At 42.8% G+C, this 21,441-nt stretch overlaps 1 protein-coding gene across 7 annotated transcripts in view; it reads left to right on the top strand.

The window, feature by feature from the left end:
- Positions 1–21,441, top strand: part of KLC1 (kinesin light chain 1) — a 58,227-nt gene that overhangs the window by 5,676 nt on the left and 31,110 nt on the right. For all 7 annotated transcript variants that reach the window (XM_053282553.1, XM_053282575.1, XM_053282561.1 and 4 more), the window contains exons 2-7: positions 12,506–12,767; positions 12,957–13,187; positions 14,502–14,580; positions 18,344–18,569; positions 20,072–20,159; positions 21,194–21,295. In XM_053282553.1, the coding sequence (XP_053138528.1) occupies positions 12,507–12,767; positions 12,957–13,187; positions 14,502–14,580; positions 18,344–18,569; positions 20,072–20,159; positions 21,194–21,295 (987 nt within the window). In that variant the 5' untranslated portion in view covers position 12,506. The remainder of the gene's footprint in view (positions 1–12,505; positions 12,768–12,956; positions 13,188–14,501; positions 14,581–18,343; positions 18,570–20,071; positions 20,160–21,193; positions 21,296–21,441) is intronic.

Here is a 21,441-nt window from a genome sequence, read left to right as displayed (position 1 = left end):
TTTGCACACATACCCTGCAGGGTTTACTTCTTCTTCTTGTTCCCGGGTGGTGGCAGGGATCTTAAAGGGTGTGGGTAATTCATTTTTAAAAAATTTTTGGCATACCTGTGCTGTTGCTGGGTGCGCTGTTGTCTGCCTGCCAGCCCACCAACTCCTTTCATTTCCTTTTATTTAGCAGTGGGAGAGCAACTTGCCTTGTCCATCCCCAGTGGTTCTTGCTGGTGTCTACCATGTATTTCTTTTTAGACTGTGAGCTCTTTAGGGACAGGAAACTGCCTTCTCTTTATTATCATTATTTTTCTATGTAAACTGCTTTGAGAACTTTTTTTGTTGAAAAGTGGTATATGAATGAATGAATAAAATACAAATGAATTTTTGGAGGTGAGGGAGGGCAAAGCAAGACCTATTTTTCTGCAAGCTTACTTTGCCCTGCTGCCTTCTCTGGCGACTGATGATGTGGCAGCAGATGACTTCCCCATTGCGTTCCCTTGAAAGGGAAAGGAGGAGGAACCTGAAAGAAGTGCAGAGGTAGGATGAGGCCACCCAGGCTACTGCTTGCTTGCTGACTGTGCCTGGCTGGGGAGAAGGCAGGGAGAACTTGCTGAGCTGTTTCCTATTGCTAGCGGTAACAACAGGGACCCTGCTCTTCCCTGGTGATGGCAATACAGGGGTGCGGGCTTTCCATTGATTTTACATAAATTAAAATTTTCCACAGGCTATAGAGGGGTGTGGGTTATAATAGTTGCTAGGCTATATGTGCAAAAATATGGCAAACTGTAGAGGTTATCTATGTTGAGAGAGGAGCCTGTTCAAGAAGAGCGAGATTGTTAAAGGCTGTTGTTAACGTCTTTAAAGGAATAGATAAAGTAATGACTGCTTGGGTCCTTAGACATGTATATTTTTGAAACTGGGTTAGAGATGTGGGAATGTTAGCAATTTCTTTTATTACTACAAATAATTGTAATAATATTACTGTTAATTCAAACAACTTGGTCAATGGAAAAATCTGTTTCAAGATTTCTAATTAGCCACTACTTACTTTCCTGTATCTCAAAATAAAATGTTTTGTTTTAAGTACTGTGCCCTGTTTTTCCTACAGTTTGTCAGCCAAGGTGGCGTAGAGAACTAATACAAAATTATAAAAATAGGAAGGATATGAGTTGGAACATACTTATGTGTTTTAATAGTGTTTTAATAGTTTTAACGTTTTAAATTTTAATTGTTGAAATGTTTTAATCTTTTTATTGGTGGCTTTTATTGTTTTGTTGTAAAATGCCCAGAGAACTTTGCATTTTGGGCAGTATAAAAATGTGTTAAACAAATAATAAATAACATAACATAAATAGAATAAATAAAATAAAAATAGTTCCAGTCAAAAGCCACTCTAAACCAGGAAACCCCAGTTTCTCCCAATGTATTTGGTTTTATTAAAATATTTCTATACCACTCTTCTACTTATATTGTCACTTAAGGTGGCTTAACAACAAAAGTGAAATACTATAAAAGCAACCAAAAGCAAACATAAACAGGCAGATTAAAAACAGTGGAAACTCCCCCAAAACCTCAGGAGAGGAGAGCTGGTCTTGTGGTAGCAAGCACGACTTGTCCCCTTTGCTAAGCTGGGTCCACCCTGGTTGCATATGAAAGGGAGACTTGAAGTGTGAGCACTGCAAGATATTCCCCTCAGGGGATGGAGCCGTTCAGGGAAGAGCAGAAGGTTTCAAAGTTCCCTCCCTGGCATTTCCAAGATAAGGCTGAGAGAGAGTCCTGCCTGCAGCCTTGGAGAAGTCGCTGCCAGTCTGTGAAGACAATGCTGAGCTAGATAGACCAATGGCCTGACTCAGTTATGGCAGCTTCCTATGTTCCTATGTAACCATTATGGCAGGCTATTTGCTTTGCAAAAAGGGGTCATTTTAGTGATCCTCAAAAAGACTATGACAGAGGAAGCCAGGTGAGCCTCACAGGGGAGTGTTTCACAACCTGGGCACAACCACAGAAAAGGCATGATTTAATGTGGCACCAGAAGGAATACAATGACAAATATTTATATACTGCTTTTCAACAAAAGTTCCCAAAGCAGTTTACATAGGTAGAAATAAATAAAATGGTTCCCTATCCCCAAACGACTCACAATCTAAAAAAGAAACATAAGATAGACACCAGCAACAGCCACTGGAGGAATGCTGTGCTGGGGATGGATAGGGCCAGTTGCCCTCCCCCTGCTAAATAAAGGTTGGGTGGTCCTCCAATGGGAGAACATTCTGCAGTATTGGCTCTGCTAGCAAGAAGACTTTGCTCTCTGTGAATAGTAACCGAGCTTCAGATGGCAAAGGCAGAAGGAAGAGCAGGTTCCAAGATTCCTCCCTGGCATTTCCAAGATAGGGCTGAGAGAGAATTTTCTTCCTGCAACCTTGGAGAAGCTACTGCCAGTCTGTATAGACAGTACTGAGCTAGATGGACCAGTGGTCTGACTTGATATAAGGCAGCTTCCTATGTTCCTAACCTCAGATGATAACCTGAGTATATGGGGAGGAATAAATACTGAAAAATATATAAGTATTAAGCAAGAGTATAGCAAAACATCTGCGTGTATTAGACAGGATACAATAATGTGCTTTTCCTACTAGCTGAGGCTTTCAGATTGATATTGCTAATCAGCTTGTTCAGTTCTTTTGCTGGCTCCGGTGCACCTTTTGGCATTTAGTCAGCTGTAGGGGTGGTAAACAAGACACTGTGTTTGGAAATGTGTCATGAGCTTGCAGCTGGGACTTGCCATTAACACAGAATTGGCAACTAATTGTTAGATGTTGTTCTCTAACCATGATTGGTGGACATGCAGGATTTCTGTAATGCCAACTCATTCAGTGTCTGGTGTGAAATTCAGTGGCAGTCCAGTATCTTAAAAACAAATAGTTAATAGCAGCTAAGTGTTCCTTTGTAGAATGAATGTGTAATGCGTTGAGTGTGCTGCAAATACCCATCATGTTAATCTGTTTGCTGTACCTTCTTAAAACTTCCTTTTGCATTCTTTCTCTCTCCTCCTTTGTGAGTCATGTGTTTAACTCTCTGCCCTTGTGTGAGGTTTTATTTTCAGGAAATAGTTCCTGGCGGATTAGGGAAGTGTGACATCTCTCTCTCTCCCCCCCCCCCCCACCATTGGAGGCTTTAAGATTGGTATTGCTAACAGACATTTTCAAATGCAGCGAGGCAGCCCAATCCTCTTCTTTACTGTAGCACAGAAAAACTGGAATTGTATTCCCCCTGCTCGCAGTTTATTCTACGCAGAAAGAATTGCCATAAGAATGCTGAAAATAACTTCTGCTCTGTTGCTTACATCAACGGTTGTGATGTGGAGCTGGACCTGCCCGTGGGATGGAGGGTAGAGTTGCAGCTATCTAGGACTGGAATGGCTGCGGGAGATGTGATATTGGCTTTCCCTCACTGTTGTTGATGTTAGTAGTAATTGTAAAGTGAATTGAATATGAGCCACATCCCACCCACCCCCAACAACTCAATTTGCCAGGTTTCTCCTCAGCGTACTCCATAAGCCTCCATGTTTAGGTTTAACATCTTCTTTATAATTAATTCTCTTAGCCAGCCAGCGTGGGGATGTGGCAAGGCAATGCGTGCCGGCGAGGGAGGCACCTGATTGGCTGAGCCGTTTGGCCCGCGGAGGCACCAGATTGGCTGGGCGCCAATCTGATGGCCCAGCCATCGTGAGGAGAGGCCATCTCGGCTGCAGCCTGGGCTGGGAGGCGGGAGGCAGCGGGATGGACTGGCCCTGGCCTGGCGCCAGAGGCAGTGAGTGGGCTTCTACATATTTAATTCTCTTGGGACATGCATGCGGCGGAACTCTCATGACACACTGCGAGAATTCCGAGGTGAGGAGGAGAGGGGGAAGAAAGTGCCGGTGGTGACTGGGTGGCGGGCAGCGGGCGTGGGGGGGGGGAGAAAAAGGCGGCAGCGGGCGGGGGGGGGAGAAAAAGGCGGCAGCGGGCGGGGGGGGAGAAAAAGGCGGCAGCGGGCGGGGGGGGAGAAAAAGGCGGCAGCGGGCGGGGGGGGAGAAAAAGGCGGCAGCGGGCGGGGGGGGAGAAAAAGGCGGCAGCGGGCGGGGGGGGGAGAAAAAGGCGGCAGCGGGCGGGGGGGAGAAAAAGGCGGCAGCGGGCGGGGGGGAGAAAAAGGCGGCAGCGGGCGGGGGGGGAGAAAAAGGCGGCGGCGGGGGAACCCTTCTTGGCTGCCCGCCGCAGCTCTGTGTGGGGGGAGGAATGGGAGGGGAGGAGGGCTGGAGAGCCCAGGGCCGGAGGGAAGGGGAAGAAAGGAGAGAATGGGCTGGGAGGAAGAGGGAAGGGGAAGCAGCTGGCCCCAAAGCATGCTCTGTGCGGGGTCGGCTAGTTTGCAAATATTTTCAGCGTGGAGTGTTTTTCTGATGCTGTGGAATTCAAGAATGTTACTCTAAAATGTTGAATCTTTGAGAGAACTGGTTAAATGAGCTCAGTTCTGCACCCAGGCAGGCTTTACAGGTTGCCAAGAGAGCAGTAAACTGTTCTTGTCTGATGTGAACCATTTTAAAGTGCTTCTCTTGCACAAATTGGCAACTTTAAACAGCTGAATGCATTGGTTTGTGGTATTATGGCACAACAGGAAAACACCTCACCCCTCTGTTCCATTAGTTTCCCTCATTGCCTCAGCCAATTCCAAGTTGTTGATGTTTGTGGTCGCTGTGTGTCTTGGGTGGCAATGTACACCTGAAAAAGAGGATATTTTAAAATTTAGATGAGAAAACTTCTGTGTAGGTGTTTAGGTTTACTGATGATTGATATAGCTATGGTAGATTTGTGTTGCTATTGGAGTGCAATCATGTTTTTGAAACAATTCTGCACAAAAACACCTACTTCTAAGCAGGTCTCCTTTCTGAGGCTTGCATACGTGTGGAGGAAGCTGTCAGGAGACTTGGGTTTGAATCCATAAACATTATGTAGGTGAGAGTCTGTTGTGCATATTGTTGCTTATATTGGGTGGCTTCACACATCACATTAGATGCCAGGTTTGCTGCTGAAACCCTGGGGATGTACGAGACCCTGATGCTTATATTGGGTTTTTCATGTGAACCTGCCAATGTCAGCATGTTCTGCCTGACTTGTAGTAATGTCTGCAAGCAAGAATTGAAGTCTGTTACAGGTGTTGGGTCTGGAACTGCAAGTCAGGCAACACATGCTGGCCAGTTTGCATGATTTATTTAACACATTTATATACCGTCCTATATCATATCTCAGGGTGGCTTATGATGTAAACAAACGGCAACTAAAACCTGAAAATCATATAAAACAGATTGAAATTACCATAAACAAAACTTTAAAACTTTACAGCTCCATAAACTAAAAGCCTGATCAAAGAGGTAAGTTTTCAAAAGTTGTTTTAAAACAACCAGAGATACGGAAATTCTGATTTCATTTGGGAGTGTGTTCCAGAGCCTCAAGGCAACTCTAGAGAAGCCCTGGTTTTGGGATGCCACCAAGTGAGCCAGTGGAAATCAGAGCTCCCCCAAGGATCTTAATAGGTGGCAGAGTTCATGAAGAAGGCACTCTCTTATAAACCCTCGGGCCAAGCTGTTCAGGGCTTTATGGGTAATAGGGACATAGGAAGCTGCCATATGAGTCAGACCATAGGTCCATCTAGCTCAGTATTGTCTTCAAACCCTGGCAGCGGCTTCTCCAAGGTTGCAGGCAGGAGTCTTTCTTAGCCCTTTCTTGGAAATGCCAGGGAGGGAACTTGGAACCTTCTACTCTTTCCAGAGTGGCTCCATCTCCTGAGGGGAATATCTTAGAGTGCTCACACATAAGTCTCCCCTTCATGTGCAACCAGAGTGGACCCTGCTTAGCTAAGGGGACAAGTCATGCTTGCTACCACAAAACCAGCTCTCCTCTCTGCAGAGTGCTGGTCTAATAACCAGTACTTTGTATTTTGTCTGGAAACTAATTGGCAGCCAGTGTGTAGTTCTTTTAAAATAGGAGTAATGTGGTCTCTATGGGCGGCCCCAGAGACCAACCTGCCTCCCACATTCTGCACCAGTTGCAGTTTCTGAACTTTGTACAAAAGCAGCCCAATGCAGAGCACATTGCAGTAATCGAGCCTGGATGTTATCAGTATATGCACCACTGTTTGAAGATTGATTGTATCGAGAAATGGGTATAGCTGGTGTATCAGCTGAAGCTGATAAAAAGCACTCCTGGCTGTTGTCTCAGCTGGAATATCAGGGAGAGATTTGTGTCTAAAAGTATTCCCAAGCTACGTACCTGATCTTTCAGTGGGAGTGTAACCACATCCAGAACAGGCAGATCTAAAGCACTTCCTAAGCTCCGGCCTCCCACAAGTACCTCCGACTTGTTTGGATTCACCTTTAGTTTGTTCTCCCTCATCCATCCCATTACTGATTCCAAGCAGGCATTTAGAGAGGTTAAGCCATCTCCTGACAAAGCTGAAAAGGATAAATAGATCTGAGTATCATCTGCATATTGATAGCACCCAGCACCAAATCTCTTTTGAGTATCTCTACCAGCGGTTTCGTGTAGATACTAAAAAGCATTGGAGATAGCATGGAGCCCTGTGGGACTCCATATAGTAGCTCTTGCTTTCAAGAGCAACAGTCTCCAAGTGACAGCATCCTGAATCTACCTGAGAGGTAAGTGTGGAACCACTTCAAAGCAGTGTCTCCTACCTCAACCCCCTCAGACTGTCCAGAAGGATACCATGGTCAATGGTATCAAAAGCTGCCGAGAGATCCACGAGGAGCAGCAGGATCACACTCCCCCTGTTGATTCCCAATTGGAGATCATCCATCAGGACAACCAAGGCAGTCTCCACCTCATAGCCCAACTGAAAGCCAGTTTGAAATTGGTCCAGATAATGATAAGCCCAATGTTGACATTACCCTTGCAAACATTCCCAGGTTTCCATCAACAAACCTTTGTTGAAAAATAGTATGGGTGTGCAGCTGCACATATTGCTTTTCAACAAAGTTCTCAAAGTGAAAGGTACCATTTAACACTCACACACTCACTCCACACAGCCACCAGCAACAGCGACTGGAGAGATGCTGGGCTGAATTGAGACAGGAACATCAGAAGCTGCCTTATACCAAGTCAAACCATTTGTCCATCTAGCTTAGTATTGTCCACACAGACTGGCAGTGGCTTCTCCAAAGTTGCAGGCAGGAGTCTCTCTCAACCCTATCTTGAGATGCCAGGGAGGGAACTTGGAACCTTCGACATGCAAGCATGCAGCTTTGAGCTGTGGCCTCATCTCCTAAGGGGAATATCTTGCAGTGCTCATATGTTGTCTCCCATTCATATGCAGACCAGGACAATCCTGCTTAGCAAAGGGAATAATTCATGCTTGCTACCACAAGGCCAACTATCCGAAAGTTGCTCTTCCTCTGCTAAATATAAGAAAGCCACAACTTTAAAAAGTTTCTTCCCCCTCAGTTAGCAGGTTTGAGTTCCTGCATGAGATTAAAACCGGAGAATACTGTGAAACATATCTTGACTAGACGCAATTGGAATGGATCTCCTTTAATCTTCTCCTCAATGTAAAATGGCTCTCGCTTCATGTCAGAGGTTTTAATAGTCTTGATTATTTGTTATTCGTATTGAGCCGAACAGTTGGCCCAGCTAAGCTAGTACTGTCTACACCAGGCCTACTCAACTTAGGCCCTCCAGCTGTTTTTGGACTACAACTTCCATAGTCCCCAGCCACCGTGGCCAATAGCCAGGGATGATGGGAGTTGTAGGCCAACATCTGCAGGAGAGCTGAAGTTGAATAGCCCTGGTCTGCACAGCCAGGCAGTGACTCTTCAAGTTCTCAGGTAGAGGTCTCTGCAAGCCCAGCTTCCTCAGATCCTTTAAACTGGAAATGCCAGGAATTGAAACGTGGAACCGGCGATGGCATGCAAAGCATGTGCTCTGCCATTGACCCATGGTGCTTCCCATATTGGGAATGAGCACTAGAACTGGAGGAGCATGTTTTATAATCAATACATTAGATTTTGACATCCTGTTCTCTGTACTGTGACTCAGCCAGATAATTTGTATCTTCCATCTGGCTCTGTTTATATATCTTGTTCCTGTAAATCATTTTTTCTGATTCAGCCTTATTTTTCATTAGTCACGGTCACTGCTAAAGCAGTACAGTGTGGTGCGGAATGTACCTAATGGCTAATACAAAGTTCTGACATCCCCTCTTACCCCATTCCCCAACTACCTTTCCCTTGGTGTCCTTTACTTAATTTAAAATGTTCAGACTAGAAATAGTCCTATTTCCAGGGGCATCAATGACTAGTCTTTGGCACTTGTGCTACAAGTCAAGTCCAAAGAATTTAATAATGCCACACGTGCTCAGTGCAGTACATATGCAGCCCTCCCACCCATGTATATTGGTGTAGCTTTGACTGTAGTTTATGGAGCTGGGAGCAATTAGTTATGCAGCACAGGAGAGACAGTGATGCATGGATGTCTGGCTCCCTGCTCTTGGCTTTCAGCTCCTATCCAGGCATCCTATAATTTGCTGCTGCCTATGTAATAGGTTAGCCACTCGAGTTCTGTGAAAGCACATTTGATAGAATGACTGTTGCACACCACTTCCTGGGCAGTATTTATTATTAAGTCCGTGGTGGTGTTAGTCGAGGCTTGTAAATTGTCATGATTCAAAGAATTGTGAGCATATATGGGTTTGCCATAGTCGACCAAGGGAAGGAAAGATCTGTGCTGTATATGCCCTGTGGCTGACAGTTAGGGGAATACTGGCAGTAATGATTTACTGCATTCAGTGATAAAGGTAAAATTTAGGTCTGCTTGATCTGGAATAATTTCAGTGAGATCTAAATAAAATCTGAGAGTGCCCTGGGGTAGTTGGGGGCACTGTGGCCCTCCTGTTGTGAACTGAAATAGCCTATCTTGTGTTTAGTAAAATTGATCAGATCAACAGTATTGGTTTATACAAAGTCCTGGAACTGGTCTTGACACTATCAGTTTGTAGCCTTCCATAAATATAGCAAAGGACATCATCTTATTGGTGAGTGAAGAGTACTGAAACCTACTTCAGTCGACTAAAATCTCCTTCAAATCATACGCATCCTTTTCTTTTCTCATGACCTGGCTTATAAGAGCTTAATCATAGAATTAAAATTTTAAAATATTGGCTTTCCTGATACGGCTATGGTGTAGAGAAAGCAAGAGTCCTCTGAAAAGTTCAATCTCTTTCCCATTTATTTTTTGGCATATGCTTGATAGAAGTATATTGCTTGCTGCCTGACATTTCTTCCTTTTTTAAATGGAGGAGCTGATTGCTTCTGACAGTGTAACAAAATATGTTTCCAGGTTTTTCAAAAACCACCTCTCATTGCCACCTCTCATAGCATTTAATAATATAAAGACAACTGATATTCCTGTGTGAACTTTTTTTTAAAAACTCAGGTTTGAGAACACTTTAGGTATGAGTGCTCAGATAAAGTAAGGCATGCCTTGACATTTTTTATTTGAATGTAGGAGCCAACCGAAAAAATGGGGGAACGAGACAATGGACACTTGGAAAAATTACTGGACTTAGTGACTGATATTTTGGAGGGGACGGGTAAATGGGCTTCTCTTTATCTGCTTTACTAGTAACATACTTGGAACAGAAACGGGGCTGCCTGGGACAAATAAAGGTTTTATTAACTAACTCTGCCTCTGAATATCCTAGTCTAGCACTGCGGTTAAAAAAAATTTCCCCTCTCCCCATTTATATATTCTTTATTCATATTTAAAATCCTCACAATATAGTGTATACAACAGTTTAAGTATAACACCAGAGAAATAATACTATACCTGAGATTATTGAGAAAATTATTATTATTATTTTACATTTTATATCCCGCTCTTCCTCCAAGGAGCCCAGAGCGGTGTACTACATACTTAGGTTTCTCTTCACAACAACCCTGTGAAGTAGGTTAGGCTGAGAGAGAAGTGACTGACCCAGAGTCACCCAGCAAGTATCATGGCTGAATGGGGATTTGAACTCGGTCTCCCCGGTCCTAGGCCAGCACTTTAACCACTACACCATGCTGGCTCCATGTGCCATAGAGTTTTCTACTCCTAGACTCTTAATACAAAATGAACAGACCAATAACAATGAAATATCTATCCTTCATCTCTGGAATTTCTCAGTGTACTATATTAAATTTAACTTCATCATTTTTGCCATCTCCCAGATCTTTTTTAAAAAATATATTTTTATTTTATCCATTATATAAACAGAAAAACATAAGAAAAATAGAAATGACAAAAGGAAAAAACCACAAAGATGTGATCAAACAATACAACTACAATGATTCTCATTTCAATCTGTATACTTCCACCTGAGTTCTTTACACCATCATGTCCCTCTCCCCTTCTCCAGTCTGAAAGATAAATGGCTGCAAATTTAAAAACATTAACAGTAAGGTCAATAATTAGTGTGCCTGTTATCGACACAGAGCATTCAGCATTAAATTTCTCTACAAAAAGAAACCAAATCTCAGGTAAGGAACCAAACCCTGTGATATATTATATTGAATAAATGGTTCTCATGTCTGAGGAAAAAATATATCTTCAGATTTGTTCTTAATATATGCAGTAATTTTGGCCATTGATGCATAATCCCAAAGCTTAAGGTACCAATCTTCTAGAGACGGAATCAGAGTTGCTTTCCAGCAAGAAGCATAGAGGGTTCTTGCCGCCGTTATCAAATATAAAGAAAGTTCAGTGTATCTTGCAGAAATATATGGTTTTGTGATATTTAACATAAAAATCTCCAGGGGGTGGGTGGGAGAAGGAAAATCTAAATGCAAGACTCTGTATAAGGTGGTTGCATATGTTCACATATGGAGATAGAGGAAGAGTCTGCAACTGGAGGACCATTAAATTTTACAGAGGGATGTTTTTAGTTGCAGCCATAGCTAAATATCAGCTTGAGAAATGTCCTATATCAGGGGTTTGACAAATCCCAGACATCAGGGAAACATGGTAGCTAGAAATATAAGCATGGCACCTTGATTAGGATATTCATAGGTAGAGTTGTTTAAGAAAATCTTTGTTTGTTCCAGGCAGTCCAGTTTCTGTTCTGTAAATTGCAAAGAAGATAAAGAGAAGCCCATTTACCCTCCACATCCACAATATTGGTCACTAAATCCAGTAATTTTGTGAAGTGTACATTTTCTGGCTCCTAAGTTTCTGGGCTGTCTCCTAGATCGAAAGAAAATTTGTCAAGGTCTGTTCTGTATGGTATCACTTTTGAAGAAGAAACCTAACAGTAACCATAAAAATATTTTAACCTTACAAAATTATTCTAAGTATAGTACTGTTTAGTTGTAGGAAAGAAAATCTTTCAGAGAAGCTAAGCTGCTCATTCTGGCCCTGGAGCAAAATTTGACACTGCTTCAATTGCTGTGCTTTGGGGATGTAACTTTTACAGTGTCTACATGTAGTGCTGTGTATATTAGCTTGTGGCAGGCTTTGTGATGTTTTGTTAATTACACCGTCTCCCTCTTCCCATTGTTAGATACTTGGATAGCAAGGATTTGTCCTCCTTTGTTATTAAAAATAGAAGGATTGTTATGGTGATATACTTTTGTGATCTAAGTTTGAGCTATAAACTCCATTTACCTTTGGGATGGTGGAAGCAAATAATAACATTGGGCAGCATCCAGACTTACAGCACTGTCAGTGGAAGCTCCTTCTGTAAACTGAAAGACAGTACATTCATGCAAGGGAACTTCCTTCAGATCCCAAAATGCTAGACTGGATGCCACCCACTGTTAAGTATGAAATGGGCATCCAAATGTTGGTTGACATCTAGAATAATGAAGTGCTGGCAGAGTATTTTTCATCACAAAGGAAAGTGGGGGTGTCACAATTTTCAGAAATCACCCCCTTTCCCCGTGCAGTCTCCTGAGTCTCCCAAAAACATATCCCTTAGGGTTTGGGGACCCTCAGGGACATTTTTTTTAGAAGGTATATTCAGCTTGCAGCGGGGAGGGGGGAAATCTGAAAACTGACACCTCCACGTGCAACAGAGAATGCTCTTTAGTTAGTCTGGATGTTGGCCACTGAATCTAGCTGTCTCCCTGTAATTCTGGAAATCTGGTGTTTCAAAGAACAAGTGCCCTAGTGCCTGTGGTTCTAGAAGAAAATCAGCAGATGTGTGCGAACAGGTTATGCTGAGTGCTTAAGAACTGGGGAGGATCAGTATGAGCTTTTCAGTAGTTAGTAGGGATTTAAGAGCTATACCATGAATATTGGGTTAATTTGTGGAGCTCTTTATATTGGCATTCACTCGTTTCTTTTTGACTGTGTGGTTATCACTAGAATCATATGAAATCTGTTCATTTATTTATAAATGTAAATTTTATTATGAGGCTTCAGACTAAAGCCCTGATATATAAGTGGTAAGTTGATGCTGAAGATGGTTAATTGCTATATTTTTATTTTGGCAGAATGTATGACAACATGTCCACAATGGTGTATCTAAAGGAAGACAAGTTGGAGAAGCTTACTCAAGATGAAATTATTTCTAAGACTAAGCAAGTGATTCAGGGACTGGAAGCACTGAAGAATGAGCACAATTCCATTTTACAAAGTTTACTTGAGACACTGAAATGTTTGAAGAAAGATGATGAAACTAACTTGGTGGAAGAAAAATCGAATATGATTCGCAAGTCTCTGGAAATGCTGGAACTTGGACTCAGTGAAGCACAGGTAAGAACTGAGCATGAAAACAGGCTTGGTTTAGTCTGATATTAAGAGGGCTACCTTGTTCTTGTTCTAACAATTAAAAATCTTAAATGTCATTGTAAAGCAGTGATGCAATTGATATCTCCCCATGTGTACACTCAAATAACATGAGTTCAACAGGGAGACTACCTTATAATCTTTGGTGTATTTTAGGTAATGATGGCCTTGTCAAATCACTTAAATGCTGTGGAATCGGAGAAGCAGAAACTACGCGCTCAGGTTCGCAGGTTGTGCCAGGAAAATCAGTGGCTGAGAGATGAGCTAGCCAATACCCAACAGAAATTGCAAAAGAGTGAGCAGTCTGTGGCTCAGCTGGAGGAAGAAAAGAAGCATCTAGAGTTCATGAACCAGTTAAAAAAATATGATGATGATCTGTCTCCTTCAGTAAGTAGCTTATATTGAAATGCATCTTGTTCCTTCTGATTTCCATTCTCATTATTAAAGAATGTTACCCTGTTGTAAATATTTGTAATGCTTGAGGCAGTCTTGCAGACGTAATGTTTGATATTGATAGGTACATGTAAAGGTTGTGCAGTCTCATAATCTTATTTGTGTGCATAATGGGAGCACTGCTTATCACAATATTCAGTTCCAGGAAAATGTATAATATTTACGGTGATAGGGTACTCTTACAATCTCGCCCGACTTTCACCTCACATATTTGATTTTGTTTTGAAATAACCTAGGACTGACCTTGCATGATCACAAGTAGAGCAGATTAGTATGTGTTCTATTACTGTTTTTTAAATATCCTGCTTCCCAGCCCCCACAAAAAAGGCCCTTGAAGCAGCCTGTAACTGTAAAACACACAGAACCAGCCTCTGAAGTCTCTTTGTTAGGAACAGAATCATTACAAGGCCAATTAGAACCCAACTCCAGAGGCTCTCGCCTCACAAATGTGGTTTGGTGGGTGGGAAACCTGGTGAAACAACTAGATCTCTACATATCCGAGCAAAGGCCACCTCCATCCTGTCCATTGGTACTGTGTTCAAAAACAGTTGGATGAAATTGAGCCTGGATAGGGGGATGAACACACACACACACCCATCACATACATGTCATTCTTCCATGGCTCCCATGATACACACAAGGTTGGTATTTTGCATTCTCAATTAAGACCCAGATGCGTGCACATTGTGATTGAGTGACCTGGCAATTTTTTAATGAAAGACCTATGACTTATCTGCTGCAGCACATTAAGAGATGATTGGTGATGGTTGCCATTAACTCAGTGCTGTTGGTTGACTCGAGAGACCCAGAAGAGGCAGTAGTAATTGTCTGATGAGTTTGTTGTTCAACACCAGAGTTAGTTATAAACTCAAGCATACAATGCATACAGTCTTTAAATGTACCGTCAGTAAACTTCAGCACCATGGCGCAAATGTATTTTTTTAGTTCATAAACTCACTAAAATTTTGCTGCTGTTAAAGCAAACACAGCTGTCATGGCTTGATGTTTCAAGACCTTGATCTAGTCATAAAATGAGCAAGGTGCTTGGACCTTATGCCTTCCTAAAGGATCGTATCCTAGCAAATGTGGAAAATCCTCTCACTTAGCAGTGTTTGTTCCACAAGTGGAAAGGGGAGATACTGAGATGAAAACAAAATAGTCTTTTTTTGAATCTGTGTGCATAATGTGTAGCTCTCATGTCTATTCAGTAACTGTAACAGTCTGTTTGATTTTGTGGGGTTTGCTTAGGAGGATAAAGACACAGATTCTACCAAAGAACCACTGGATGATTTGTTCCCCAATGATGAAGATGACCAAGGGCAAGGAAGTAAGTGAACTTAATCACTTAATTTGTATCAAATGAGCTGGTCTTGTGGTAAAAGTAAGTGTGCTGATGAGTTGGTGTTGACTCCTGGCAACCACAGAGCCCTGAGGTTGTCTTTGGTAGAATACAGGAAGGGTTTACCATTGCCTTATCCTGTGCAGTATGAGATTATGCCTTTCAGCATCTTCCTATATCGCTGCTGCCCAATATAGGTGTTTCCTCATATTCTGTATTCTCGAAAGGGACACAGCTGGCACACTAGCCAAAGCTGTGCAAAGGCACCCCTGGCCTCCGCCTCCACCTGAGCTTCCAAAAGTAGAGCTGGGTCCAGCAATACTCCCAAGCTGCGTACTTGCTTCTTCAAGGGGAGTGCAACCCCATCCAGAACCAATAGAATCTCCTCATCCTGATTGGCTCTCCTACTGACCAACGTTACCTCCGTCTTGTCCGGATTCAGTCTGAGTTTATTAGCCCACATCCAACCCATCACAGCCTCCAGCCCCTGATTCAGGACATCCACCACCTCCCTAGGATCAGGTGACAAGGAGAGTTAGAGCTGCATATTGCTGATAACTTAGATCAGGTCCCTGGATGACCTCTCCCAGCGACTTCATGTAGATGTTAAACAGCATGGGGGACAAAACCAAACCCTGCAGGACCCCACAGGCCAATGGCCATGGATCCGAGCAGTAGTCCCCCAGCACCACCTTCTGGACCCTCCCCCCAAGAAAGGACCGGAGCTACTCCAAAGCAGTATCTCAGATTCCCATACTCGAGAGGCGATCCAGAAGGATATCATGGTCGATGGTATCAAATGCCACTGAGAGGTCCAGAAGAACCAACAGGATGCACTCCCCCTGTCTAGTTGCTGGCGTAGGTCATCCACTAGAGTGACCAAGGCAGTTTCTGTCGTATATCTGGGGCAGAAGCCAGATTGAAAAGGGTCTAAATAATCTGTATCATCCAAGACCCTCTGCAGCTGGAATGCCACCACATGTTCTATTGCCTTGCCCAAAAAGGGAAGGTTAGAAACAGGTCTTTAGTTGTCCAGGTTGGAGGGATCAAGGGAAGGCTTTTTAAATAATGGTCTTACCATCGTCTCCTTGAGGCATGATGGCATTCTGCTCTCCCTTAACAAAGCATTTATAATCACCTCCAACCATTTGCCCATACTCTCCCTGGCAGTTTTTATTAGCCATGAAGGGCAAGGGTCAAGAGCACACGATGTCGCCCGTACACTGTCCAGGATCTTGTCCACATCCTCAGGCTGCACCAACTGAAAAGAGTCCCAACACAATAGGACCAGATGGTACCAGAGGCATGTCTGCCAGAACTGCCAAAACTCTGGAGTCCAAATCAGCACAGATGTGAGCAACTTTATCTGCAAAGTGACATGCAAACGGATCACAATGGGTTGTAGATTATTCCTCCCCCATTAACTGAGGGGATGTGTGGAGCAATGTCTTTGCTACATGAAACAGCTTTGCTGGTCTGCACTGAGCAGATGTAATGGAGGCGGAGAAAAAAATGCCACAGAGTAGTCCCTAAAATGGGCTCTAGCCCGTGTTCGGTCGGATTAGTCACCACTCTTCTTCCAGCATTGTTTCAGCCATTGCCTGAGTTGTTTCATCACCCTAAGCTCCGAGGAAAACCAAGGAGCAGAATGGGCTCCACCAAGCCGGAAAGGGCATTTAGGAGAAACTGTGTCAGCAGCCCGGGCTGTCTCTCCGTTCCAGAGATTCACCACTGGACATGGAAACTCCCCGAAGGCCATCTGGAATCCAAGCGGACCCATAAGCCTTCTAGGGCGGACCATTCTAATTGGTCCACCACCCCTGCAGAGGGCAAATGGAGCAGTCAAATTAAACCCCACCAGATCTGTCCATGACGAGGGAGCTATCTCAAACTCCCCCACCTCCAGATCATTTATTCCTTGGTCGGGAAAAATAGATCTGGAGTATGCTCTGCCATGTGGGTAGGGCCAGATACCAGCTAAGATAGACCCATGGTTGCCATGGAGGCCATAAAATCCTTAGCTGCTCCTACTAGCAGGGTTCCTCAGCATGGACATTGAAATCCTCCAAAACAATAAGCTTGAGGGAACCCAAAGCCACCTCCGAGTCCATCCCCGCCAGCTCAGGTAGGGAGACTGAAGTGCAGTGGGGTGGTCAGTACACCAGCAGAATCCCCAGCCTATCTCGGAGGCCCACCCAAGGTATAATAAAAGTGGTTGTAACTTTGCTTACAAAACATGTGATGGAATATACGCATATGATGTGTTCTCAAGCAAAAGTAGAATAACTTGGTATGGTAGCTCTTAAGAAGCATTGTTTATTTAGAGATTTGGCATACTGCTCCGCAGTTCTAAAAGGGATTCCCCAAAAAAGGTGCACAGTGAACAAGAACAAAAAAGAATTAAACAGCAAGTTCATTTCTTCTGTGACAGGATAGATTTGATTTAAAGCAAATTGATTTATATTTTGATCGCTTCACAGGAGGACTCAGTTTTAATTATTTAAATCATTAATTGGGAAGATTCTATTTAATCATTTTCTAGTAAAAGTACATGCGTGTTGTCTAATGTAATCTTAATAAATACTCAGGGATAGATATAGGTTTCATTTTTAGGTGCACACATCTCATAATGCTGTTTCATTTGGGCAACCAGGCCTTGCATTTCTTTGTTGCACTGTTTGCATTTCACACGCATACCTATCTTATCTACAAGTACAGGAATTGCATTAAAATACTAGCTGGGCTGGGTGTAGAGCATCTGTGTCTCTAGTCTGTCGCCTGCCCGTCGGCCCCCCTCCCCCCGGCCCGCGCCCGTTGACCCCCCCTCCACCTGTCACCGCTACCGTTTTCTCAGTGCTGTCCCCTACCCACTGCTGCCATTTCCCCCCCTCTGACCTGTCCTGGGGCTAGCTAGCCTATCCGGCAGCGCTCTCAACTCTCACGAAAGCTGCCACACATGGGATTAGCCATGGGTATGCCTTAGACTCTAGAAAATTAAATATATAGATTCTCAAATTGAGTCTCTTTTATGGCTTGCTGCTGTGATAGGTGTGTCCCTTCTACAATTTAGGATAAACTTGGAAAATGTTTCCTCCTCAGGACTGCATGAATAGGTTCCTTCACTTTTGGTTTCACTTTCTATTCCCCTCCCCTATCCCTCACATTTATATCCAGACAACTTCTCCTTGCTCAGATGTACTCTATCCCCCCCTCCACACCCCACAAATCCTCCATCCATTCATTGCCTTTCTTTAACCTTATTCATACATTATGCTGTACATGTGTACAGATGTCTGTACACTTGTACATGTGTTTATGTGAATTGCTGTACATGTGCACAGATATCTACCTGTGTACATTGTGCACTCATTGTATGAGTATTGAAAATATCATGTGAATGTACCTGATCTCTTTGCACTTCTAGGGAGAGAGGGGGAGAGGGAGGCAAGAGCTTGACTGTGTATGCTGCATGTACACCACCTGCAAAATAGAATTCATCATGTCTCTCATCCCCATATACTGCTGTTAATATGCTCATAGAATATAATTAGAAGTTATGATCAATGTTCATGATATCATCTTTGACCTAGGTTCTTTTTTATGAATTGTTTAAGTTAAAAAACTGATTTTAATTTTAATTTTAATTAAAAACTGATTTTTTAAAAAATTAAAGAAAAAATCAATTTTTATCAATCCTGCTCTGTGATGTCGTCGTTTGAATTCAACTTGTTTTTAACTTGTTCATTTTCAGTTCAACAGCCGCATAGCAGTGCAGCAGCTGCAGCTCAACAGGGTGGCTATGAGATTCCAGCAAGATTAAGAACCCTTCATAATCTTGTCATCCAGTATGCTTCCCAAGGTAGATATGAAGTTGCCGTACCCCTCTGTAAACAAGCACTTGAAGACCTGGAGAAGACTTCAGGTCATGATCACCCCGATGTTGCCACTATGTTGAACATACTTGCACTGGTATACAGGTTGGTACTCTTAGTATTTTAAAGACCTTTGTTATAACTAGTGTTAATGAAAATATTGATGAGTTCTTATTCTTTAATTAAATAACGGTGGTATTCTGTTCTGCACTCCTTTAAAAATACTCTCACCTGGGACTTTAGGAAGTAGGCTGCTAGCCTCCTTTTGGATAAGTTTTATAGGTATTTTGAACTGGATAGCAGGAATCTTGCTGCAATGATGCTGCTCAACTGGAGGCCCATGAACCAAGTCGACCCAGTCATTTGGCATGGATTGCTACCTATGGGCCCCAAGCTGGCTTTGGTGCTTGTTGTCTGGTGGGAAGGAGAAGAGCTGGACAAAATATATATGCTACCCCATGGTAATCTGTAGCTTCATAGGGATCTGGCCCATCAACCAGGCCTGTTTTGTGGATTTGGTGCTCTGTTCTAGTAGCCGCCTACTATGCTGTAGCTCTGCTGAATAAGGGGAGCTTCATGATACAAGCATGAAAGACTAGCATTTTCTTCAAATACTTATAGCAGTGTTCTTCATTGGGGACCAGTGATGGTCCCCACCAACCCTAAGTATGGCCCTCTGACTAATTTTTAATTGGGCCTTTGTGAAGTTTTGACCAAAGCTGAATACTCTGCATGGTCCCATTGGCACAATGGGGAGACAACCATTCTCACCATTCAGCTTTACACCAGAGGTTCCTTTAACAGAAACAAAGCCACTTGAGTCCCTGAACCATCTTGGAAGGCTTGCACAGAGTGCTGGGAAGTGTAGCCCTTCCCAGTGCTTTTTAGGGATGTACAGAATGTTCCAATCTCAGAATTGTTCTGAGCTTGGAACAGGATGCTCTTCAAATGAAGGGCTTGTAATGAACTCTGAACAGAAAGACCACATTCCGAGTTGGAACATTGATTGTGCCGAACACCATTTTGGAATCCAAAATGGCGCTCTTCTGACCTCTGCACATGCGTGGCAGCCATGTGCATTGTCAGCACCTCCATGCAAATGACTGCCGCACATGCGCAGAGGCCAGAAGAGCACCATTTTGGATTCCAAAATGGCGCTTGGAACGTTGTGACTCAGAACAGAGTTGGAACAACCGGTTTGACTGATCTGGGCCATTTGCATTCTGTTCTGAGCTCAAAATGGAACAAAAATAGGGTCCTATGGACATCCTTAGTGCTTTTCTTCTAGAGCTCCTGACCAGAGGGCTCTGTCTATCTTGAAAACAGCCCTTCCAGTGCTGAGAGAAGTACAGTACTGTATGGAGGTCAGCACAGTTGGAAATGGCTCTTGCTTGCAAAGTGCCCCCTGCTTGAGCAATAGTGAAGATTAGTCTTGTATCCTTACTAAGACCAGTCTGAAGCCCATTTTTGGCTATTGTTTTAATGACTGTATCCTTACTAAGACCAGTCTGAAGCCCATTTTTGGCTATTGTTTTAATGACTGAATGTTTAAATGAATATGTGTATATGAAATACTGTGTGGTAATCGTGATTCTTTCCTAATTCAGGGACCAGAATAAATACAAAGATGCAGCAAACTTACTGAATGATGCTTTGGCTATTCGTGAAAAGACTTTGGGCAAAGATCACCCAGCGGTTTGTATAACTGAAGATTTCACACTTGTTTCCCCCTCCCTGTAGTACCAAGTCTCCTCCCCCTATCATTCTTCTTTGAAACTTATTTTTAATATTGACCCCAACAGGAAGATTTAAGTCCTGGCTTATCGTTAACGTCATTAAGGTAGGGGGCCCGCAGTGAAATGTTTCACTTCTAATCACAAATCTTTTCAACATTGGTCTATTTAAAAATCTTATGCACAGAAATTCCTTTCCTGACATACTTGTCTGATTCTGAATCAATTTGCATGATTTTAATGTACCCCAAACTCTGGAGGAATATTTCAAATAAATCTGTTTCTGAATTCCTATTGGAGCTATGTTCATTCAAGAGGAATAGTGTAAACACTTATTCAGCATAAGTGGTTTACTCTCAAGTCGCCTCTAATTTAATGATAAATCGCTTCATTTTACTAAAGAGAGATGTGAAATTATTTCACTTCTGCAAATAGCATTTTGCTGCTTTTAGAAGAAAACAATGTGTATTTCTTAATATTGTTATGAGACTAGTACAGTGCTTCCCATTCTGTATCTTTTATGGTTAGTGTATTTCCCTGAAAGACTTTCAGTTCCTGATCCAGGGCTTACAAAAATATGGCCCTGGCCCTTTGGAAAGACTCAGATGGAGTCTGAGAGAGGGTGGACAAGGCATACTCACTGGATATACTTCAGTGTCTGAGCCTTTGCTGTTTGAAGATATCTGTGTATTAACTTAAAGGATGGAACAAAGAATATGTAAGAATTCTGTGCAACCTCTTTCATAACTTTTTGTTGAAAATCAGTATATAAATGCTCCTAATATCTGTGGACCATCAGTTTGGGCATCACTGTGCTAGTTAAAGACAATTTATGCTTGTCACCTGTAATTTAATTTTTCGTCCTTATTTAATAAACTGTGAGTACTTCTCTCTCTGAACTTAAAATTCATAAATGCACTGTAAATGTGTAAGCTACTTTCCTCCCCCAAATTTTTTCAATGGGTATAGTAGGTGTCATACTTCTCCTCTTTGCAGGTGGCAGCAACTTTAAACAACCTTGCAGTGCTTTATGGGAAAAGAGGAAAGTACAAGGAAGCTGAGCCTTTATGCAAGAGAGCGCTGGAAATCAGAGAGAAGGTAACAAAAATAACTGCATCTTATTTATGCCAACTTCCACTTTTTTAAATAGCCTGTGCCCTGCCTGCCTGCTCTGTGCTTAACTTGACCCAAAAGATAATCACTACAATGTTGTGCATTGCAAATGGACTAGATCAGATGTTACC

This window comes from Hemicordylus capensis, chromosome 1 (genome assembly GCF_027244095.1).
Source record: "Hemicordylus capensis ecotype Gifberg chromosome 1, rHemCap1.1.pri, whole genome shotgun sequence".
In the NCBI taxonomy this organism is placed as follows: Eukaryota; Metazoa; Chordata; class Lepidosauria; order Squamata; family Cordylidae; genus Hemicordylus; species Hemicordylus capensis.
The sequence above is the reverse complement of the archived record's forward strand: the minus strand, read 5'-3'. Positions and strand labels throughout refer to the sequence as shown.